Source organism: Prinia subflava, chromosome Z (assembly GCF_021018805.1).
Source record: "Prinia subflava isolate CZ2003 ecotype Zambia chromosome Z, Cam_Psub_1.2, whole genome shotgun sequence".
Classification (NCBI taxonomy): Eukaryota; Metazoa; Chordata; class Aves; order Passeriformes; family Cisticolidae; genus Prinia; species Prinia subflava.
In genome coordinates this window covers 102,688,561-102,706,459 of record NC_086283.1, presented here as the reverse complement: position 1 = coordinate 102,706,459, position 17,899 = coordinate 102,688,561, and the positions used below count along the sequence as shown (strand labels likewise).

At 50.7% G+C, this 17,899-nt stretch overlaps 1 protein-coding gene across 1 annotated transcript; it reads right to left on the bottom strand.

The window, feature by feature from the left end:
* Positions 1-611: 611 nt before the first annotated feature.
* LIPG (lipase G, endothelial type) lies at positions 612-10,873 on the bottom strand. The gene is made up of 10 exons (XM_063423223.1): positions 10,689-10,873; positions 10,404-10,576; positions 9,233-9,412; positions 8,590-8,701; positions 7,207-7,431; positions 6,497-6,739; positions 5,906-6,026; positions 5,064-5,282; positions 3,914-4,006; positions 612-2,321 (listed from the first exon to the last, which is right to left on the bottom strand). Exons 1-10 carry the CDS (start codon positions 10,774-10,776, stop codon positions 2,300-2,302), a joined length of 1,476 nt encoding a protein of 491 aa, XP_063279293.1. The 5' UTR covers positions 10,777-10,873; the 3' UTR covers positions 612-2,299.
* Positions 10,874-17,899: the final 7,026 nt, after the last annotated feature.

The window sequence follows — 17,899 nt, the reverse complement described above, 5'->3', positions numbered from 1 at the left end:
TTTGTGTCAGGCGCAGGCAGAGCACAATGAGAGGCTTCCCTTTAAATTCAGTGGTGTGGCTGCTGGGAAAAGCTGGGAAAATTCAGTTGGTGATTAGATTTGGGTAAGTTTTCATAGAAATGCTCACCAATGGGTTTGTTAGTGAAGTCAGGCAAAGGTGAAGCATTTCAGGCAAAATATAAGTGACATTTAATGGAGGAAAAAAAAAGAATTAATGGAAGGAATCAAAGGAAGAGAGGGATTTTTAACTTGTCCTGACTAGCCTGGCACAGCAGCAATGGTCTTTCCAGAGTCCACAGTGCTCACTGCAATAACCACAGAAAGTAACACAAAATCCTGTTTTTCCCCAGCCAAAAGCAGTGGTGGTATTGCCATGTCTGAAAGAAAGTGGCACAAGAAGGAAAGGTTTGTGGTTTTGGTAGAGTTCCCTGCTGAATGTGGCTTATGGTCACTGTGGGCAATGGGCAGCCAGAGCATCCCTCTACTGCAAACTGGAGAAGGAATTTGATTTTTGATATTCACTCTGCTGGAAAAAAAAAAAAAGATGATGGTACTGGTAGTGTTGAAATCATGTCCTCAGTGCTGGGCTAAAGCTGAAATAAAGAGCTGCCCTGGGTGGTGGTGGAGTCCCCAGGGAGGTGTGTGCATGTGGCACCTGGGGACACGGGTCTGTGGTGGCCTTGGCACTGCTGAGGAATGGTTGGACTCAGTGTTCTCGGAGGATCTTTCCAACCTGAATGATTCTGTGATCAATAACAAGGCCTCACTGATTTTTACAAAGCCCTTTATTTTTGATCTCAAGGCTTATAAAAACTGTTACTCGAACCCAACATGTTTAAAACTTTACATATATACAGTACGAGAAATAAATTATGTTTTAAGTCATACAAAAACCACAATATACAAATAGGGCTTTGAAAGTTCTCTAAGTATGGCATGGCAGCAAGTCACAGATACTTACCAAAGGCTTCAGTTATCAAAGTCTTTTCATAAAACCTTGAAAAAAATATCCCCAAATGTGCTTGCTTTGGTTGGAGTGAAGCTCTACAAAAACTGAAGAGATTTGCAGGCCTCATAAGGACTTGCTAAGATTTCAGGACTCAGTGCACCACCTGGCAACACCATTTTTGAGATTGCCTTTCTGCATGCCAAAAGCTCAAGGGTTGTTATATCAATTCTCCTTCCAGAAAGGAAAAAAAAGGGGAAAAAAAAAAAAGAAAAAAGCAAGCAACCAAAACAAAACCTATTTCACCAACTGACAAGGCCCACTCTGCTGTAGCAGACGGGACAGCTGTAGAGTCTGTCCAACTCAAAGCAAAGCCAAGGTCACCTGGGACCAGGGAATCCAGCGGGGGGGTTGTGACAATTGAGGGCAGGATGTTTGGCACTTCACTCAAAAATAAGGTTTTAATTATGCGTTGGCACTGCAACAGCTTCTGAGCAGAGGGGAGCACGTTCTCAGCAGTCCAAGGGAGTGCTGCAAAGCTCTCCTGAGGCAGCACAGCCTTCCTCCATCCCTGTGGTCAGTGCAAGGGCAGCTGCCCTCTGCCCCTTCAGAAGGTGTTTGCACGTGCAGACACTGACCAGGCAGCGAGGGGCAGCTGCCACCACCTCCTGCACCATGTCCTGCCCCAGGCACAGGCAGGACAGAGCTCTGCCTCCTCAGCAGAAGGCTTTGTGTCAGGCATATGTCAGGCAAGCAGACATCTCAGCATCAGAACGGATTATTTTTAAGGCAAGCAAAGGACAACTTGAAGTTAAGTGGCATTGTGCTTATCCCCAGCCCTTCCCTGGCCAACCTCACACTCCTGACCTGTGCTGGCCTCACCTTCCCACAGCCCACAGTGCTACAGGGCCAGGGTAACTCCTGCCCCGGGTGCCAATTTGTTCTTGGCAGCTCTTGTCACCCACAGTGTGACTGGCAGTCAATAACGTGGTTATTTGTCTTCTCAACTCCACTGGCAAGGCAGACCAGAAGATCATTGCTGAGGTCTCAGTCTGTGAAGATCTCATCCACAGTCCTGGTTAATGGGAGCAGGGAAGGGAAAACGCAGCGTGTAACAGGTCAAGGTAAGGTTAAATGCACAAACCAGGCTCCTTGGGAAAAGGAAAATGGAGTTTTAGTTATTCTAGGTCTAGGACCACGGTTCCTCAGTTTCTTGCATCCAGTCCAAGATGTTTTGTCCTGAAGAGCCAGTTTCTTTAAGTGCTACCAAGCCAGGTTTCTCCCAGAGCACCTTGCCACTCGCATGGATTTAATGCACCTAGGTTGCTTGGTTGTGAGTCTTTAGAGAAGCCTTCAGAGCAGATTTGAGACAGATCTGGGGAAAACAGAGAGCAAAAGAGACATCTAGTTAAATGCAGAAGTGAAGAGGAGTAATAAAGAATTTCTAAGAACTCCTGGAGTGCCAAGAACAGGCTTGCACAGCACAGGTTGGTGTTTCATTCTGTCAAAGCTGCACTTTGCCCAGTGGCTGCTCAGTGAGAGCCTGCAGCAGACGTGATGCAGACTGCAAGCAGAAATCACCAGGCTTGAGCTAGACCCTGCCTGTGCAGCTCCACCTGGGGTGGACAGATGTTTGCAGGCTCAGTCTCCAAGGGGGGAGCTATAACATTGCACGGACTTGGCAGAAACAGAGATCTGAATGGCAAGGAATCACAAATGATTTCTGGGCGGAAAGATCACTTCCTACAAAAAGTGGTGTGCTGGAGCTGAGCTCAGCTCCCCCGCCTCGTGCACAAGCTGCACTGCACGAGCAAGCAGGAAGGGCACATGTGCCAGCAATTCTGTTTTATGGGGGTTACCAAGTAGCATATCAAAACAGCCTTTTATCGTACCTGCAGGAATGTTTACTCGATCTTTCGAGACCTGTGGCAGAGCAGAGTTTTTGCACAGGGGTTTCATTCACAGATTTGTTTGCTGCCGTGCACAGCACAGCTTGCTGGCTTCTGCCAGACCTGGAATGGGACCAGCCAGCATTTCTGAGCTGAGTTCTGCTGCTCAGGAGGGCCGTGCACAGCTCGACTTCCACACGGCTCTGCTAGCCCCAACAAGCACTTTGTCCTCTGGATTACAAGTGACAAAGCTCCAAGTCTACAAACTGAAATTTAAGAGAGGGCAAAAGGCTGGGCTGAATCCAAAGGGAAGTATCATTCAGTCAAATGAACAGGAATTCATTAGAGACATGCCTGGAGGCATCCCAGGCAATTAGGTTGTCACTGCTGGGACCAGACTTTCTGGAAGTCATGCTCTGGGGATTGTCCTGTGTGTCTGGGAAGTCCCCCAGAGGTTAAACGAGGCTGAGCTGCTTTTGCAGTGGCAGAGATGGCACTCCCTTGAACCAGAGGGGATCAGCAGGCCTGGAGGTGAAGCTGCAGGAGTCAGGGCTGTAACACCTCAGCAAGTCCTCACCTGCTTCTTCCTCATGCAGCTCAGCTCAAACTTTACCAAGTGATTTCTTGGTAGCTCAAGGGTTTTTTTCAGACTGAAAAGACCTTTGAGGCAAAGCCCTGCACTCTTCCCAGCTTCCCCCTGTTTTACAGGGCACTTAATAGTTGACTCTTAGTTACCTTTCCACTATTGCACAGATCTGGGGCACTGGTGGCACCTCACGTTAGCACCTACCACGATTAGGAGCAAGGTAGTAAACAGGAAAGGTACAAGATGACAATCCAAGGTCAGAGGGGAGGATAATATCACCTACTTATCAATAGATATGGTATACATGAAAAAGTCTGATAGCTGTGAATCTTAGGCCAGAATTCCTTATCTTTTTTGAAGGAAAAGCAGGTTTCAAGAGTCCCAAAAAGAAAAAAAAAGAAAAAAACAAGAAAAAAAAGAAGGTTCCACTCATCCCAGCCAAGCCACATCCATCCTACATCATATAGAATTTCTCTTGTCTGATTTCCATACCTTTTCTGCCATTCCTCTGTGCACTTCACAAACCAGAGCTCTTTGCCAGGAGATATACTGGTTAGCTGGGAGTCCTCCACACAGAAAGCAAACCTAGGAGGAAGAGGCATCAGCAGTGAAGGTACCTGCTGTCTCCATGATTCACAAGAAGTATGGACTGCAGCTTATTCTAGGACAGGTTGTTTGATTAGACATCCATCCCACAGAAAACCTTGATACTCCATCAGCCCCTTGATTGGCTGTTTCATTTTCTCCTTCAGTATTTTAACTGGGGATCTTTGCTCCTACTACCCCCACGTGTCATAGAAGCCAGGATGCAGAATACCTCACAGATGATAGGTGATGCTTGTTTAAAGCTCTGAGAAATGTGGGAAATCATCAGTGTCAGCTGCTGCTCTGTGACAGATCTGGGTTACCTTCACAACAACACTAACAGAAGATGTGGGAGTGCTGTGCTACATGCCTGACAGCTTTAATAATTTTTGGATGCTCAGGTAGTTTTCCATTTGCAGAGACTCATAGAACCAGAGAACGATTTGGGTGAGATGGGACCTTAAAAACCATCCCTGCCATGGTAGAGAACCTTCCATTGCAAATTTTATGGACACTTCTGTGATCCAGGGATATGGGCTGGGTTTGGAAAAGCCCTTAAAATCACCCAGTTCCAACCCCCCTGCCATATCCCAGAAGGAGCAATGCAGTGCTTGAGGGGTTGGTGTCACCCTGTCACTGGTTGCAGTTTCAGGTCCTGCTGGTTGTGCCAGATCAGCACATCAAACCTGTAAATAGCAGCCATGACCATCCATGTTTCAGTGCTTCTGGTGCTCAGTATTTTAACGCTTCAGGTACAATCTCAAACACCTTGAGGCTAAATTAACCTATTGAGGTTAATTTAGTCCCCAGTGGACCCCACGGTATCAAAATAAAGCAGAATACCCCAAATCTGCTCTTTGGTGACTTTTTTCTTGAAGCCTGTTTGTAGCTTCGTGCTGGACAGTAACCTGCTCTCCTACAAGGGAGCAATAGCTGGTGACACCGAAAACGAAAGGCAGCTCAGGATGCCAACCACATTCAAAACACCCCCTTTTTTTGTCTCAGCTCTGGGTTGAGGTTTCAGGTCAGTTCACACGCACCCTGGCACAATCATTACCTCTGCTGTGTTTCCCCAGATTTCACACGTATTCGCCTGATGTGCAGCTCCTGGGAGGAATTCACGGGCCTGTACCAGTAGCTCCTCAGCTCTTTCCACAGATCATACCACGACTGAGACGTCCCTTCCCAGGTGAGCTTTATCTTCAGAAGTTCACCCATGTCCTCCTCAGTGTAGACCAGGAAGGTGTTGGTAGCGTTCAGGCCAATGAGATCAAGCCTGGAAGAGAGGCAGAGGCTTGGCATCTTTTTCCTTGTGGAAGCATGCCAGGTGCTCCCTTGCTCCATGCCAGGGGCTTAACAGAGCCCCTGCAGCTTATCAAGTGCTGCACGTTCAACTGTCAGCAGTTAATTACTGATTACACTAACGAGGGCTCAGATAGCTGGTTCCACACAGCACATCGTGCACTTAGCTTGGCCATCCTTCCATAGCTTAAAGGTGGGGTTTGTACCTGGTCTTTCTTTTGGAAGAGGCTACATGAGGTCAGCAGTGCCTCCAGAGATGTTTCAGACCTCGTCCAAATGTTGGAGGGGAAAACAAACCAACCAATGAAAAAAAAACACCACGCAAAAAAAGTGCAACAAGCGATGAAGGCTAGCATGGGACTGGGCACATTAAAATGTCCTAATTCATCCAGTAAGGAATTTTGACTAATTCTACCTCAGAATTATAATTTATGTTATATATTATAATACATTACATTACAGAATGAGAAGCTTTATTCAAAGGTGATGAGGTGAGGCTGCTAGGCTGGGATGCAACGCCAGTGTCAGCACAGGAAAAAAGAATGCTGCTGTTCTGTGTATTACCTTAGGCAAAAAACCAAAAGGCAGAGGACTTACATTTCTAAAGAGAGGGGCTCAGAGTCTCCATTGGTGCCGTGGAGGGTGACGGAGAAGGTGGGATCAGCCTCTCCCAAGCCTTTATAGCTGAAGACGTGCATTTTCATCTGGTAGTGGTACACTGGGGAGAAAGGGGAGAGCAGAGATGGAACCAACAGCACTGAAAGAAACATTGCTCAGCACTGCTCTGTGGGAAGTAGTGTTGGGTAGCAAAGACCAGACCCTTCCTTCAGTGAGACAGCACTGATCTCCTTCTCCTGCCCTTACTGATTACAAATTTGGGTTGTACACAACAGCAGCAGCAGGTTTGCTCCGGGGACAGCCCTTACATTGCTCTGAGGCTGATTTTGGCCAGCAGGGCAGGTGAGCTGCAGCCCTGCTCAGAGGCAGGGTGTTCCTTTGGGTCAGTTCCCCAGGGAGGAGGGAGCACAGAGATGCCACAGGACAGCAGTGCAGCCGGGCACAGCAGAACACCGACACCCGGAGCAGCACGGCTTTGGGGCAGCGCTGCTCCCCCGCCTTGCATCCCTCCCTGCACGGCCCCGGGGGCTGCCCCACAGCCAGGCCGGGCTCCTCGGGGGGGAGGCATACCTTTGAAGGGCATGTCAGCCCTGGTTTTCAGGTACATCTTGCTGTTCCTCTTGTGCCGGATGCGGCGCGCGTTGTAGCCGATGCCGTTGCAGCGGTTCTTGCGGCAGCTCAGGCAGATGCCCTTCTTGAAGCGGCTGGAGTCGGTGCACTGGAAGGCGAAGCTCTGCTTGTCCTGGTTCACCAGGGAGTCCACGAAGAGGTGCACAGACCGCTCGTGCTCACATTTCACAACTTCACCGATGGCTGGAGAGGCAGAGGTGCAAGGGGGACACTTGGTTTAAGCTGTTGTCACACCAGCAGCCCGTAAGATAAAGTGAGCTACGGCTTCCTGCAGCCCAACATGAGCCAAGCGTGGCCAAACTTGACCAGTTCTCCAACAGCAGGTTAGTGAGGATGCTCACTTAGTCCCTCCCGTGAAGAGCTTTAAGAGGATCCTAGTCCCAGCATAAGACCACAGATTATGATCAGGCGTTGGAGTGAGAATGTAGAATTGAATGAAAATTGAATGTAGAATTGAATTCTCATTGTAGAATGAGAATTGTAGCTTCAGAGCTAAAAGCAGCTCCAGTCTCTAGCAACTACCTCCAGCAGCACAGACAGTTTAGAAGGAAAAAATGGTTTTCTTTGCTTTCATAAAAAAGATCATCCCCCAGCATGAACCCAAGTGAGAAATCTACACCGACCAGAGGCAAAAGGTAAAGAGAACTTACTCCCATAGGCAATGGCTCCCAAGACATCACTTAGGCCACAGCCAGGCTGGAAGTCTCCCCCGTTGGGGTAGATGTCGATGTGGCCCACAGGCATCTGGATCCCGATGCTGACACCCAGAGTTTCCCTGGTGTAGGTGTGCAGGACATCCACAAAGTTGGCATCATCGGGGGAGAGGCGCCTGCTGGGGTCCACTCCTTCGAACATGGGGCCAGCAGGATCCAAGCCTGCAGTCAGAGCCAGAGCACAGGGAGCCAGGGATTAAACTGGGTACCTCACACAGAACACAGCCAGAACCCTGCTGCTGGCAGGTCTCCTCACCAGCTGATACACAGACAGTCCCAGCCCCATTGCTGGGACTGTCCCCCGAGATGTCTGCACCACGGGCTCACTCAGCAAACAAATAAAGGTGTCCCACTCCACTTTTGGGGCGATACAACCCAAAAGCAGCACCACGATCAGGCTGCCTGTTGGAAGCCTTCACCAGGTCAGGGTGACAAGATGATTCAAGAGGCAGCTCCAAGCACCAGAAGGGGTTTAACACCCCAGGGACAGCTGGCAGCCAAAGCTGCCTTGGTGACATTTAGTCTGTTTTCAGACTGCACATATGGAGGGGCTAACACAATTTAAGCAGCAGCCAGGAAATCCCTGCACCTGAGATCCCATTATGGGTTTGGGATGCTCTGTTAACCCCTGAGCCTCAGCCCCAAACAGAAGCTGCACTCCAGAGCATTTCTACAACTTGACTGTTAGGCTGGGGGTTTTGGGTGTTTTTTGTTTTGGGGTTTTTTTTTTCCCTCCTGAATAACTAAATACAGACATTTATTGCCAGGCTCTGTGGCATTCTCACTGCCAGTGTCACATGTAAGTCCTTAATGCAACCCCTAGTCTATCCCCTAAGTTCTCACATGTTGATATCATCTTTCCTCTGGAGCTGGAAGCAAACTCTTCAGATATTTCCAGAATGAGGGGTTAGAGTTGTTAGTTGGTTTGGTTTTTTTTTTAATCAGATATCCTATGGGACAAGCAGCACCTAATAGCTCTTGCTTCCATTAGTTCATGAGCTATAATTACAAAAACACTATCACTCAGAGGAATAGCATTTGGATAGTAAGAGCTTGAGCTGGACTTGTTTCAAACCCACATTTAAATTCAAATAAACCCAGGACTAGTTTGTCCTGGGTAAGGTTTTTTTTTTTTTCATTGAAGCCCTGCTACAATTCTTATGAAGAGACCTGTGCTTTGCACTGCTGCCACAAGTAGAAAATTTGTCATTTCTGGAAGAGTAACACCAAAACAACCTTGTAGCAACACAGGAAACGAGCCTCTTCGGGGAAACTCACTGCCAGAAAGGATGGGGAGAGACTGCTTAAAAAGCCACTTGCCTGTAATTCTGCTTATGGTGCCATGGACGTGGTTACCAGCAAAGCCAGCCACATGGGCACCCAGGCTGTACCCAATCAGGTGGACATTCTCAAGCTTGAAGAGGGGGTTTTCCTGCAAGGAAAAGAAAATATGAGACTTTGATCCCCTGTCTGTCGGTATATCTGATGCTCCTTCAGTCTGTGGGAATCTAAAGTCCAGTTCCAATAAGAGATTGGACGGAGGAGGCAGATAAGCACGCTTTGTTTTGTGTTGCATCAAGACCAGTGGTTCCCCGTGTTCCAGCCCCAGTTACGATATTCTTTATCACAGAGAATAAAACTTTCCCCTGGGAGCTGCCAGCAGGCTGAGCAGCGGCCGTGCCCTCAGGTGCCAAGTGCAGCACCACGGATCTCTCCTTGTCCCTCCCCGCCCTCCCGCCAGGGCAGTGCCGGCTCCGCATCGCTGGGGCAGCCCTCCCAAATCCGAGCTGCGCCTGACGGGGCAGCATCTCCAGGGAGGCAGGGCAGCCCCGGCCGAGCCCCGGGCCGGGTGTCAGCACCGCCTGCCCCTCGGGCCAGCCCTGGGGCCGGGGAAGGCTCCGCAGCCTTGTGCAACAGCCCCTCACCGAGCATTGCAACAGAGGCTGCCCTCGGCTTGCGCTACCTGTAACCAGTCAAGCAACCTCGCTATGGTCTTTCCGACAATCTGCGTGTTGTTCACGGCATCGGTGTAGAGCTGGTGGGCAAGGGAGAGCCAGTCCACCACGACCACGTTGGCGTCCTTCTCCCTCTCCTGCAGAGCGGACACCAAGCTGTCAAGCCACGTTTCGAACATGCCACTCATCTGGAAAGAGATCCGGGTGTCAGTTTCCTGCTCGCAGGACCGAGATGACACATCCACAGCGAAGTTATCTGCATGTCATTTACATACGCTGCTGCAGCTGCACGCTGCTCCTCTGCAAGCCCCATTACCTCTCAGCGATGCAGTGAGAGCATGCATGCAACGGAGTAAGAAAAACAGGTTTTGAGAGGCTCTGGCTGTAATTACCCACTTGCCTTTTAGGGCAGGAGGGAGAGGCATTCGTTACGTGCCACCTTATCGCAGTTTTTCTCAAGAGTTTCAGAAATTCTGATGGATTGCAAAATTATTCGCCAGACCTGGCAGCGTGGTTTGCGTAAGCCCTGGCAGAGCTGATAAGTCCCCTCGTGCCACACACTCAGCCTCATCAAATGCAGAATTAAAAAGCTTGATAAAGTCTGTGTGCCCTCTTGTTTCTTTATCAAGGAGACCACATAGCAGACGTCAGGGCCGGGCACTCAGCTACAGTTGCAGAAGATCTGTACGTGTGCCTGTCAAGTCAAGTGTCACATTCGTAGTGGTCAGTCAGCTGGATATTAGTGCCATGCTCACACTGTGCAGCCATGAAGTGATCTTGAGCAGTTATGAATGAGTTGGGTGATTTCAGAGTTCCTAAGCCTAACCCGAACACTTGGCTGCAGAGATCTCAATGGAGGTGCATCTTTTAAGAGACCACTGTGCCCAGAACATGAAAAGTTTTCCCAGATTCCTATGTTCACAGAATTCTAGAACGGTTTGTGCAGGAAAAGACCTTAAAGATTGTCTAGTTTGTGAACTCCCCTGCCATGGACAGAGACATCTTCTAGCAGACAAGGCTGTTCAAAGTGCCATCCAGCCCGGCCTTGAGCACCTTCAGGGATGAGGCACTCAAAGAAATTCCTGGAAATGAATATTCTGGAGACACAGCCCGTTTGCAGGGCAGTTTGCTCTCTCTGAGCGGGCAGACTAAGCGCTGCCCGGGATTCCTCACACTTACCGTCCAGCCGTGAATGATGAAGAAGGTCTTCGCTGTCACGTTGAACTTGCAGTCCTCCAGGCACTGCTGCTGGCCGATGGCGAGCGCGCACCCATCCTCACCGGCGTCCGGCGAGGAGCGGAGACCGAACTTCACCCGCGCCTTCTGTGCCGGCACCCGCTCCGCGCTGCCATCTGCGAGCCCCCGGGAGAGAAGGGTCAGCACAGCGCCCGGAACCCGCCCGGCCCGCCGGGCACGGACCGCGGCGCGGCTCCGCCGGTCCCGCGTGGGACCGCGCTCACCCACCTCCCGCGGCGGGCAGCGCCGCCCCCGCGCCCCGCGCCGCCAGGCACCAGGACACGGCGCTGCACAGCAGCAGCAGGAGTCTCCTCATGGCTCGGCGGGACGGACGGACGGACGGAGCAGGGACGGAGCAGGGACGGACGGACGGATGGACACACGCTCGGACGGACGCGCGGCGGCGGCGGCGCCGCTTTAAGAGTGGCACCATGGGGCGGGGCCAGCCCGCCGCTCCCATTGGTCACGCCTCCCGTGACGTCACGCACTGGATGAATGGGAGGCCACGCCCCGCGGGGGTGTGGGGGGTCCCCAGCGCTGACACCCCGAGGGACACAGGGGACACGCGGGGGGTTGGTGACAGTCACAGAGTCCCCGGCACTGACACCCCGAGGGACACAGGGGACACGCGGGGGGTTGGTGACAGTCACAGAGTCCCCGGCACTGACACCCCGAGGGACACAGGGGACACGCGGGGGGTTGGTGACAGTCACAGAGTCCCCGGCACTGACACCCGAGGGACACAGGGGACACGCAGGGGGTTGGTGACAGTCACAGAGTCCCCGGCACTGACACCCCGAGGGACACAGGGGACACGCGGGGGGTGGATGGGACTCTCAGAGTCCCCGGCACTGACACCCCGAGGGACACAGGGGACACGCGGGGGTTGGTGACAGTCACAGAGTCCCCAGCACTGACACCCCGAGGGACACAGGGGACACGCGGGGGTTGGTGACAGTCACAGAGTCCCCAGCACTGACACCCCGAGGGACACAGGGGACACGCGGGGGGTTGGTGACAGTCACAGAGTCCCCGGCACGGACACCCCGAGGGACACAGGGGACACGCGGGGGGTTGGTGACAGTCACAGAGTCCCCGGCACAGACACCCCGAGGGACAGAGGGGACACGCGGGGGTTGGTGACAGTCACAGAGTGCAGACACCCCGAGGGACAGAGGGGACACACGGGGGTTGGTGACAGTCACAGAGTCCCCGGCACTGACACCCGAGGGACACAGGGGACACGCAGCCTCGCGTGGCCGTGGCGGGCAGGGGCTCGCTGGCGCTGACCCCCTCATGCTGCGGTCCCCCCCAGAGCCAGCGGGGTCTGTGCTTTCTGTCCCCACGTGTGGGAACCCCCAGAACTTCACCACCTGAGCTCTCTGGACCAAGCTGCTTCCCAAAGGGCATCTCCCAACTTGCAGGCCACCACCTTCTGCAGTATATCAATAACATAAATATTCTTGAACTCAAAAATTAACCACTTATTTCTACTTTTTTATTACTCGTATATTTACCAGTTAATGATGTGTGGCAAGTTATTTCACCTTGCACTGCTGCTGTCTCACCTCACAGTGTAAGAAGAGATCATACTCTGGGGACACTTGATTTTCCTGCTTTTTTATCCCCTTCTTCAGCCCCGTGGCTCCTCTTTCTCTCCAAACTCACAGAAGAAAGTAAGGAGAAGGCACCAGGATAAAAGAAAAAGGTGTAGGCAAGAGATGGGCAAGGATTAGGAGTGTGGTGTCCCATCCCTAAGGTGAAGGGAGCACCAAGGATGCTCATGGCCAAAAGGAAAGACAAAAGTCAGAGGATCTGCAAAAACTTTAGAAGTTTTATTAGAATATTGCAAGCTTGGCATGGAAATTGGTGTGTTTGTTCCTGATTTTCTTGTATAAACATGATGGAAGGGATGGAAGGGATGGAAGGGATGGAAGGGATGGAAGGAAGGGAAGGAAGGAGGGAAGGAGGGAAAGAGGGAAGGGAGGGAGGGAGGGAGGGAGGGAAGGAAGGAGGGAAGGAAGGAAGGAAGGAAGGAAGGAAGGAAGGAAGGAAGGAAGGAAGGAAGGAAGGAAGGAAGGAAGGAAGGAAGGAAGGAAGGAAGGAAGGAAGGAAGGAAGGAAGGAAGGAAGGAAGGAAGGAAGGAAGGAAGGAAGGAAGGAAGGAAGGAAGGAAGGAAGGAAGGAAGGAAGGAAGGAAGGAAGGAAGGAAGGAAGGAAGGAAGGAAGGAAGGAAGGAAGGAAGGAAGGAAGGAAGGAAGGAAGGAAGGAAGGAAGGAAGGAAGGAAGGAAGGAAGGAAGGAAGGAAGGAAGGAAGGAAGGAAGGAAGGAAGGAAGGAAGGAAGGAAGGAAGGAAGGAAGGAAGGAAGGAAGGAAGGAAGGAAGGAAGGAAGGAAGGAAGGAAGGAAGGAAGGAAGGAAGGAAGGAAGGAAGGAAGGAAGGAAGGAAGGAAGGAAGGAAGGAAGGAAGGAAGGAAGGAAGGAAGGAAATGGGACATCATGCAAAATCACACAAAGGAAGTGTTTTAGCCTTCACCAGTAGATACAAATGGAGATAATAAATCTGACTTTCTGGCAGTGTATTCTCAGGGTACTCAGTTTGCACCCACATCTCTATGAGCCTTCCTCAGCCCAGACACTTCCTGACTCCTTGTGGATTGGCCATTGGACTAGATGGTCATTGTAGGTCACTTCCAACTGAAATATCCCATCCCATCCCATCCCATCCCATCCCATCCCATCCCATCCCATCCCATCCCATCCCATCCCATCCCATCCCATCCCATCCCATCCCATCCCATCCCATCCCATCCCATCCCATCCCATCCCATCCCATCCCATCCCATCCCATCCCATCCCATCCCATCCCATCCCATCCCATCCCATCCCATCCCATCCCATCCCATCCCATCCCATCCCATCCCATCCCATCCCATCCCATCCCATCCCATCCCATCCCATCCCATCCCTTCCAATCCCATCCCATCCCATCCCATCCCATCCCATCCCATCCCATCCCATCCCATCCCATCCCATCCCATCCCATCCCATCCCATCCCATCCCATCCCATCCCATCCCATCCCATCCCATCCCATCCCATCCCATCCCATCCCATCCCATCCCATCCCATCCCATCCCATCCCATCCCATCCCATCCCATCCCATCCCATCCCATCCCATCCCATCCCATCCCATCCCATCCCATCCCATCCCATCCCATCCCATCCCATCCCTTCCAATCCCATCCCATCCCATCCCATCCCATCCCATCCCATCCCATCCCATCCCATCCCATCCCATCCCATCCCATCCCATCCCATCCCATCCTATCCTATCCTATCCTATCCTATCCTATCCTATCCTATCCTATCCTATCCTATCCTATCCTATCCTATCCTATCCTATCCTATCCTATCCTATCCTATCCTATCCTATCCTATCCTATCCTATCCTATCCTATCCTATCCTATCCTATCCTATCCTATCCTATCCTATCCATTTCTTCTCTTATGTGTGACAGGTTATGACTGGGGACCGCTGCTCCTCTCCTCTTAGGGGATCATTCCTGCAACCTCTTAATTTCTGCAGGATGAGTACATGTTCTGGGATCTCCTCGAGCACGTCCTGTTTCCAGAGGCTGGAGATGATGCTCATGCTCCTCAGGGAGCGTGGAACTGAGCACAGTCTCCTGAGGATGCTGCCTCTCCTCTGCATCGGTGTGGTCCCTCTAGAGGAACCATCCTGACAGTGCTGACCTAAAACAGAAAGGACCTGAATTTCTCAGCTGCTGTCCACTACTGGACTTGCTCCTGCAGGAAATGAATCAACCAAGTCTCATCACCAAACACCTCATCATTTAAAAAATTTTTTGAGTGCCAACAAACCTCTTCCAGACTGCTGACCACCACGGCATTATCATGGTTTAACCACGACATGTTCTCATTCTGTTGTCTCTTGCTATTGTAAAGTTTCTGCTTTTGTTTGTGCAACTGCAGGCTCCGGGAGGGGATTCTTTGCCTCTGGCCTCCAAGAATGACAGTAGCAGTGAGAATAGCTTAGCAACAGCAAGGAAAATGTGCATCCAAATAATTCCTGGCTGCCTCGGCTGAAAGGTGATGATCATCTGGGGAGATGCTCAGGGTCTGCTGTGATGGGCATCGAATCAACTCACAGAGTGTGGCTCGGCACTGACCTCTCTGTAACCCTTGTGGCCTGGGGGGAAGGAGGCTTCCACCCAGAGCTGCTTGGAAAATAGCAGTTCATTAAGCCAAATAATTCTAACAAAATATTCCTAGTTCTGATGAGTTTTTCACTGGAAAAGATTTCATGACTCCCAGATGGAATTTCTGGATATTGTAGTAAGTAATAAATAATAAAGCAGAGTGAAATGCATAGTAATCCACTTTAAAAGACATGGAAGCTCGAGAGTTACAGCACTTGCAGGGATGTTGAGGCGTCACCTCAGCAGCTGGCACGAGGTGGCAATGGCCATGGAGATAGTGCCTGTTCTTGGAGGTGTCTTTCTGGCTCTTTTCCTCTCTCCCTGGCTGCATTTCTACATGATTTCCTAAAGGTCTCAATTCACTCCAAAAGCAGAAGAAGAATGTTTTTGAAATTATGAGTGTTTTCATAGGAAATAGAAAAATGTTCCACTCAGCTGTAGTCACAAGCTCTTCACAGGTGGGTGCTGGGTGGCCGAGTCTGGTTTCTTCTTCAGCACCAGACATGGTGAGTCAGAGCAGAGTCATGAAATGTGGAGGTAGAAGGTACATGAGAGGAGTCAAGCTTCTTTTAGTAGCAAAAAAGCTAAAATCAGTATGATATGTAAAATAAGATGCACAAATATTTAAAGGTCTGAAGTGTGCTGGTGCTTTCTATGAAGGACTAGACAGGTTTTACAGCTGCAGCATTTAATTTCAGAGGTTTCCACACCCATGCATCCATCACAGAGACCATTCCAATATTCTATATGAGAACAGCATCTCAAACCTGGGTTATGGTCAGCATCTTCTGCAAGAGCTCAGCATCCCTGACTTCAAGGAGAATGAAGTCAGAGGATTTCTGCAAAATAATTGCCATTAATGTCTCCTTCCCCTGTTTTTAAAATTAGCTTGTAGACACCTGCTTTCCTTGCAGAAATGGCCACACTGTTAAAGAGCAGAGCATTAAAGGAAAAGGGAAAACCCTTCACCATCACACCACCTCTTTAAAAACCTGTAGATGTAGAGTAATTCTGGTGTGAGCAGTTCTGGAGATAACAAAAAAAACTAACAGCAGCCTTTTGCACGGACAGCGCTACCAACACTGCATCCCTCATCCTCCCACGGATGACCTGAGCAGCAGAGAGAGAGTTCTGCAGCCCAGGACAGGGCACTACTGCTGATATGAGTGTCTGGAGGAGGGATTTGTGCAGTATTCCTGTGGCTAAGATTGCATCCTGTTGTGTTCACACCGCTGGGAAGGCACGAGTGGAACACTCCTGTCAGGGGAAGAACTGTGACTGCTGGGCTTGTGAAGTGGTTGGTGAAAACAATGGCATGCCAGGCAGAGTTAAAGATGCTCTGCTGAAGAGGGATGCTTTAGGTGAGATACTCAGCCTCAGGGAGTGCATTTAGAAACCTGAGAGTGTTCTACCCACTCTCCATTCTCCCTGCCTGGTTCTTCCTTTCTCCAAGGGCAAAGAGGGAGTAGGATTTACAGGAGAGGAGGAGGGGAGAGAAAGGGATCTTTCTCTGTTTTTTTTCTTAGTTATAAAACAGTTACTATGTTCAATTACAAAACACAGGCAGTGTAATCCAATGGAATTGATGCTAGTTTCCCACATGGTTCCTTCTGCCTAGTTTGTTTCTGAGACAAGAGAGGAGGAGAGGTAGGGAACAAGCTGAGAGAGGGAAGGGCTGCTCGGACAACAGCAACCTCGGGGTGTGCTGAGCTGGGGCAAAGGCCTGGGAAGGACCCCTACATCACAGGGTTAGCAGAGCTGACTGCACTCCAAGAGGTCTGAGATTCTGGAGAGGCAGCTCTCCAGTGAAATACCCTACCAGGTTAATCTTTGCATCACCCTGTGCCTGCTCAGCCCTGGAACTCTTGGTTCATCATCCCATCATACCACAATTATTTAATGCTTAGTGCTTGCTGCAGAGAGGGGACGTATTATTTCTGCAGTTTCTGCTCTGAATTTTTTTGTTCTGAGAGTGTCAAACTGGGGTGAAAACAGGCTGTGGTATCTTTGTTTCACAGCGACTCCTTACCCCACAAACTTTTGCCTCCCCTCCTCAGCCTTTCAAATACATCCCCTCTATGAACACACTTCATAGGACCAATACTTCATACCCCTGTGTAGGTTTGTTTGCTCACAGAAGAGGCTAATCTCCACCAGGTTATGAAATCAGCTCACATGCTTCAGTGGCCTTACCCACTATTGATATCCCGTTCGATCCCTGTTGAGCTGTCTTTGTTGGAGGTAACCCCTTCTCCTACTCCTTCTAAGCTGATTTCTTAAGCCACCTCATTCAAGTCCCACATCCCCATGGTATTTAGATGTAGTAAAAATGACTGGGGGGAAAATAAATGGCAGCCAGCGAGCCCACTAAACTGTCTGACTATTAATGGTCCTGTTAGTTGCAAATTTACTTTACCACAAAGCCCCCAGCATGTAATCCTTAGATGAATGCCTTTGATTGTGAGGGAATATTTACAGCTGACCCTGCCAGCAGTCTGCAAACCTGCAATGGGCCTCCTGTCCCACATTAAATCCGCTGGCATCTGTTCCTGGGTTCTTATCAAACACATGCTCTGTTGGTGCAGTGTTTGGGCTGCAGCGCTCGCGGATACGGTGGGCCTTGAAGAATAAATCCCCGCATTCCTGAGAAATGCTAATTCTTGTGAGCGTTGTCACACAGGGTTACAGTTTGTACCTGTCTCCAGGCATCGCCATCCACTGGGAGGTTTCCAGGAGGCTTTGATCCCTGCTGGCTGCCCCCTTCCCATGGCAGGACCCCAGTCCTGCCTCTGGACCACCCTTCACCACAGACTAAATTCTTCCTTCTTCAAACTCCTGCCATTTTCCTGGACATACCTGAGCAACAGGAATGATTGTTATGATGTTTTTTGTCTCCCTTTGCCCCTGTCCATGTCTTCCATGAGTCCTGGGGTTGCTGCGAGACCCTCCAGCGATCTTGCCCCCCTTTGGCCCCAGCAGGGCTGTGCAGGAGCTCAGGCTGGAGGCCAGAGAGAGCTCTGTGTGCTGTGACGCCTGTTTGCTGTGCCCAGGCGGACAAGTGGAATTCAGCTTGTCATTCCCAGCATGTCTCGTGCTCCGTGAGACGGATCCAGGCTGCTCGGCTGCTTTGTGTCAGACAGAAGGCCCGCTGGTGTGTGGTGGGCATGCTCCATCCACTCTGCAGACAAGGATGCCTTTAAGTCTGTGCCGAGGAATGA